This window comes from Brienomyrus brachyistius, chromosome 8, assembly GCF_023856365.1.
Source record: "Brienomyrus brachyistius isolate T26 chromosome 8, BBRACH_0.4, whole genome shotgun sequence".
Lineage (NCBI taxonomy): Eukaryota > Metazoa > Chordata > Actinopteri > Osteoglossiformes > Mormyridae > Brienomyrus > Brienomyrus brachyistius.
The window spans coordinates 25356250-25362705 of record NC_064540.1 but is presented as its reverse complement, the minus strand read 5'-3'; the positions used below and the strand labels follow the sequence as shown (position 1 = coordinate 25362705).

Genomic DNA, 6456 nt, shown 5'->3' with positions numbered 1-6456 from the left:
ATACATTGTTCACGGCAACATATTTTCATGACTTGGATGACAATTTGCGAGGGTACATGCTTCATGGGATGTGTGCGGAAGTTTTTATTGGACTGTATTATTTGTAGCCCACAGAAGGCCGTCCAGAAATACGTATCATGATCCACAAATATTTAACTATCGACAAAACATATCCACAAAACACGGAGCGATTCGTACACGTCAAGCATGTTTCGCACATTTGTAGATAACTTCCCGTCTATTTGTGGACCGTGTTACATTTGTAATTTCCCTCCTGTTTATTTACGGATTTTTGTCCAGTTCATACTACCGCGGAGCCCCCAGGAGGTCTAAGTGGGAAAACATTTTTTGAAATAGTTTAATTTCCACTCGCAATAATTTTGTGATCCAGATACACACTTTCCCACGATGACGGCATGTATAACCCTAAATGTTTCAGATGTGTCCTGTAACGGTTGTATTAGGCATTGAACTTTAGAGGACAATGCACACCAAGTAACTTTAATGCTTTGTTTTTAATACGTATATTTATTAATAATTGCATTGTGTCTATTCACCGCGGGAAGTGTACACATAAAACAAGTATGATACTTGTAAAACCTGAAATATACTGCAAAAAGATATTTCAGCTGGAGAACTGCATATAAACTGACTCTGCCGCAGTGTCACAGTTACAGTAAGTCGAGTCCCCCTTCTGGAATATTTCAGTATAGATCCGCATATCCCCACATACATCATCAAGCGATAATACCAGGGAGGTAGCCTATACCCGAAATCCGGTTCGGGTTTAAACCGTAACTCACGCCGCAGTGAAGTTAGAGCTTTATATTTCCTGACCATAATGTCTTTCAACATAAGCAAGCAATACCCATTGGTTTTCCAGATTTCTTTACAGGCGAATTCTGTATGAATGTTTGTGTGTGCAGTTCAGGTTCAGTAGCCCAGCTCTCTTGTAATTACAGTCCTTGGTGGTGAATGAACGTAGTGCCATTATTAATAAATATGTATAAAAACACACATGTGAAAGTTACATAGTATGCATTGTCACCCATAGTTTAATGCTTAAAGCATGCACACTTAACTGGACATGTCCGTATCGTTTGGGTTTACACATTATTAGTCCATTAATTCTGTCTTTTTTTAATTAAAACGGACACGGTACAGTAACAGAAAAGTATTGCGAGGAAACGCAAAACTATTGCGAGAGAAGTCAAAACTATTTAAAACATATTTTCTCACCCAGACCCCTTAGGGGTTCTGTAAATCACAAATACATCACTATACAGAAATATGCATTTTTAAATTTGTGTTGTGTAAAAATTATATCTACAAAATTACAGAGCGATTTATACAGGTGAAAAAGGTTTTGCATATTTGCGTATCATTTCTCGTCTATTTCTGGATTCATTTGCGGATTTTTGTCCAATTCCTTTCTTTATATGTAGAAATAAATAAGTAAATGAATGAATAAATATGAGGTGCAGTCCTGATATATATCGTTCTAGGGATATGAGATTTTGGTCACATCGCACAGCCCTTCTACTCAGTAAAACTGCGGCATTCACGGTATGGTGAGAAATATATGAATAACAAAGGCCTCGAGCTAAGTATGTGATTAGTGTCACGCCCAGCTCGTAGGATCCTCGTGTGTGCCACGCCCCCCTGATTATCCACGTGTGCATCCCTGATCGTTCCCAGCTGTGTCTAGTTATTTTGCTCCGTCTTGAATATTTCAGTCCGTGTCTTGGCCTGGTTCCTGCTCTGTCAGTGACGCTAGTCTGCGTCAGATGTTTCGGAATCCCCGTCGTCCAGATAAATCCCCGTTTTTCCCCCGTATCCTGCCTGCCTTGCCTGTTTCCTGCCCGTCTGCCTGCCTCTTCGCCGCACCCGTTAAACCCGTTTAAACTCAAAGGAGTTTGAAGAATACAATTTTAATAATTTTGATGGTTAAACTTACTTTTCTAATATGTTGGGGATTTCCTCAAACATTTGCAGTGATTTTTATCTGTACTCAATTTTATGATTTCTCAGAATTTTTGTAAAGTATAAATATGAACTATATAAGTGTATTTACATATGTCATTGTTACAATATCACACCTATCACAATAGGTGCCTCATGCATCTAAGAAAAACATTATAAAAATTGTGTAGGAATTGCAGATATACAAGATTTTACAAAATTATGTGATATACACCCATGGAAAAAATTAAGAGACCACTCTATATTTTAAAATAAATTTGCATTCTTAAATCCCGGTTTAATTCCGGATCTGTTGGCAGAAGGCTACTCTGAGCTTCAAGGTTCAAAATTTCTAAAACAGCAGTACACATGAAAAAGGTGAAGCAGGAGACATTGGGAACAACCAGAAACCAGGCAGGTAAAGGGCAGAAGCGACTTCTTTATGTCAGAGATAACCGTTAGCTTATCCAACAGGTTCTCATGAATCATAGGATGGCATCAACTGACATTCAAAAGGAATGGGCAACAGTAAGTGTAGGTGTGAAGTGCACTGCTAAGACAGTGTGTATTAGACTCCCAGAAGCAGGACTGAAGTCCTATAAAGCAAGGAATAAGCCCTTCATAAATGAGAAAGAGGAAAGAACCAGGCTGTAGTTTGCAAAAAAAAAAAAAAATATATATATATATATATATATATATATATATATATATATATATATATATATATTATTCGCAGATGCACACCAATAAATTGAGAGAGAAAAAATTGTGTGTGATCTTTTCCCTGGCTGTATGATTCCATGTTTAAGATAATTATGATTTCCATAATTAAGAGAACATGCTTTCCCTGTATTCTTCAGTAAGTGACCCTTGCAGCACTGTAATTATTTTATTTAAAAAATATACAGATACAAAGATACAAAAGGTAAGGAATATGAGTCATTATACAAACATGGTTTCATTCTGATCATTAATTTGTTTAAGTCCTTTGATTTTGACAAAGGAACCGGTGTGTCATTGATAACATGGAACAGTGGAGGGACCCCAACGTGTATTTGATTGCTCACAGACTTCGACTAGCCCCTCCACGTCAGGGAGTAAAACCAAGGCTTGTGTAGACTCCCCAAAGCAGAAGGAGTCCAGTGTCACTGGCATTGCGGACTGGGATGTCTTCTGTGGCATCTGGAGGTCCTCCTTGAAAAGTGGGCTGAAGATGAGGTATAGCAGGGGGTTGAGGCTGGCTGGAAGAGGCAGCAGGACCAGTTGGATAAACTTGATGGAGGACTCGTTGATGTGGAGAGAGTCTTGCAGGATGGAGAGGCCTATAAAGGTCATGGGGCAGTAAAGCAGGCTGTTGGCAAAGACTAACAGAGCTACATGTTTGAACAGCATGGATTCCCTCAGGTGGCTATACCCCTCCTTCATGAAGCTGCAATACAATTTGATGCAGGTACAAGTGAGGACAAAAAAGCAGAGAGTGTTCGTCGCGATGAGGCCCACAGTGAACCCTCTGTCCGAGGGCTGGTTCTCTGGCAATGGAGATAGCAAGCAAAGAGGTGAGGATCCATACCGTCCTACGCCAAAAAGTGGCAAGCTGGCAGCAATTAATGAGAGTGCTCCACAACATAAGATTGGCACCTTTACACATGCTGAGCTGGCAACCATCCCATAATCCTGGATGTAGGACACATGAATGCTGCACTGTATGACCGCAAGACCTATAAGGAAGATGGAAGCCTGAGTTGCAAATGTTGACAGGAAGCCTACGACTTGGCAGCTAGCACTGGATTCCCAAAGAGCACCGTACTGAGAGAACTCGCCGAAGGTCACAGCGTCCACCAGAGCCAAGGTGGCCGTGCACAGCCCAACCAGGACGTTGGCCCCACTGAGGGAGCCGATAAGGAACTTGACTGCGGAGAAGTCGCTGGGTGAGCTGAAGACCGCAAAGACTAGTACGGTGTTGCATACGAGTGAGACCGCAGCAACTGCCCAGACGCTTATGCGGGAAATCCAGCTGTCAAAAAAGTAGTTGCATGGTTTGAAAGGTCCTGGAGAAAGGAAAAGAAGAGGAGAGGTATATGAACGAGGCTCGTGTTGTGATAAATATACTAATGCTAAGGAGGAGGGTTGGTTTCACTAGAATGACAGCATCATTTACCAGGAACTGGTGTACACTGAACGCTTGTTGGTATTTTAGGATCCATGGTCTGTAGCAGGAATTTCTTCAGTTCCATGTCATCTGAAATAAGAGATTTTAAGCTACGAATGACTTGAATCACAGAGAAGTAGCAGGAATGGTAAACATTGTGTCTAATCCTAAAAGGTTGTGGCTCATTCCTTTGTTACTAAGCTCACAAAACAATGTAACACACTATCTGTATATGTTTTATGATCATTTCTGATTAGTTTTACCAGGGTGATATTTTGAATCACAGGGTAAGACGGCAGCATGCAATATCATCACAGCACTTTGCTCGGTCATTGGCTTTAGCCCTGAATTGAATGTGGGGCGTTAGGTTTTATTCTCCAGTTCACTTGTTATGTACTGACCAATATACTGAAAAGTACCGCAATCTGCTTCAAGGTAAAAATATTGTTAATGTGTAATGTTTCTGGGAACAGAAGCAGAGACAAAATGATGTTTTTCTTCCCTTCTGAGTTTGATTATCTATAATTGTTTTTGTTGGGGGAGGGGAGGCATCACTGACTGACTGGTCTGTGAGAGCAAAGATACCCCACACCATCCTTACCAAGAACAGAGAAGACGGCCACAGCCTTCCCGTGTGGGTCTTGATCCAAGGATCCTGACATCTTGTGTTCCCATTGGTTAGTCTCCTGGTTGCTACAGGCCCCAAAGACGCAACACTGGTATGCATACGGCATCTCAATGATCCTGCCAAGAAATGTCAGTCACTGCATAATTTAGTACTTGGTTCACAAATGATTTAGTAAAATATGCAGTACTGGCTCAGTGGGCAGCACTGCCACCATGCACCTCTAGGCTTGGAGGTTCAAATGTGGGGTCTGTTCCTCTGTCACATGCTGTTTTTTTGTGGTTCCTCCAGTTGTTGTGTATATATGCCCAGTAATGGAATCCCCCCCCACCCCCGTGACCCTGACCAGGATAACAAGTTACAAGATGCATTGATATGTGTAATAAACATTGTGCAGGAAAAAATAAATGGTGCCAATTAATAATGATTAATTACATTTAATAGGTAATTCATTTAATTAGTTTATTCTCCTGGAGCCTCTATCTCAGGATATATGCTGGATAGGAATTTGGGGCTTTGCAGGGCACTCACTTAAACACATCAAGAGTACCATGGGTAGCCTGAAGACACAGTCTAGGGTGGTGTTTCCCACAGACCGGGAGCTGGGATGGAGCAAAAATGTGAACTGTCAGGCAGGGAGCTTGGAGGGAGCAAAAATGTGGACTGGCTGGGGGTCTCCGAGGACCAGATTGGGAAACACTGGTGTGAAAATCGAACCACAAACCCAGAAAGAATGAAGGGACAGTCTACCCACTGAGCCACCTCTCTGGTCCTCCAGTTTATTTAGTAATTAAGAAATATTCATGAAATGTGTTTCTATGTAGTTATTATGGAACAGTTACACTTTAGTAATGACATACGAATGTCTTGCAGGATGAAAAGGAGTGATACCCCTTATGTGACAGTGCTGGGTTTAGTGGAAATGAATGTTCTGCTTTCACCAGTGCGTCTTGACGTGCTTATTTAAGAACATAAGAACATAAGAACATAAGAACTATACAAACGAGAGGAGGCCATTCGGCCCATCAAGCTCGCTTGGGGAGAACTAAACTAATAGCTCAGAGTCGTTAAAATCTTATCTAGCTCTGATTTAAAGGAACCCAAGGTTTCTAGCTTGATTGTTTGATTATGTAACGTAAAATGAACGGTATCTACAGTAGTTACAGTCGTGAGCATTTACTCATCTCTTGTAATATTTATTTGCATATTTATCTGGATTAACACTAGTTGTTATGCATAAAAATAAAGTGAAATTTTCAATGATCAGGATAAATGGTATGAATATGGATGTTTGTATGAATTGAACTTTAAACTCTATAAAAAAAACTATACATTCTTGTTGTTATAAATAAGACGCCTAACTGGAAATGTTAAATTGAAATAACTTAAAGGCTTATTACTCATACTTCAAGGGGAACACAAAGGTGTTTTGTCAATATTTCAGATCAGTCTATCTGGGCAAAAGCATTTGTTTAGCACCTAAAAAGTAATGCGGCTCTAGCATAATCAGGCAACCTCACCGCATCTCAGGAAAATCCTCTTTTCTGAAGATCTCAGTCAGAGCCCGGTTTCCGCCAAGTTTCAGGTGACTGAGACTGTGTAGCGACATTGAGGGCAAGGAGGCCAGCAGGTTATTCGTTAAGTCCCTAGTAGGGTACATTGAAAGGGGGTTGGCAGAAAGTGAGCTGGCTGGTGTCTCCCTCATTTGCTTCAGGGTTTC

General features: G+C 40.9%; 1 protein-coding gene across 2 annotated transcripts in view; it reads right to left on the bottom strand.

Annotated features, from left to right (window-relative positions):
- Nucleotides 1-2832: 2832 nt before the first annotated feature.
- LOC125746949 (leucine-rich repeat-containing G-protein coupled receptor 6-like) overlaps nt 2833-6456 on the bottom strand; it is a 30220-nt gene continuing 26596 nt past the window's right edge. For both annotated transcript variants that reach the window (XM_049021544.1, XM_049021545.1), the window contains exons 16-19: nt 6257-6382; nt 4713-4855; nt 4121-4201; nt 2833-4010 (exon numbers count right to left, since the gene is read on the bottom strand). In XM_049021544.1, coding sequence (XP_048877501.1) covers nt 2977-4010; nt 4121-4201; nt 4713-4855; nt 6257-6382 — 1384 coding nt within the window. In that variant the 3' untranslated portion in view covers nt 2833-2976. The remainder of the gene's footprint in view (nt 4011-4120; nt 4202-4712; nt 4856-6256; nt 6383-6456) is intronic.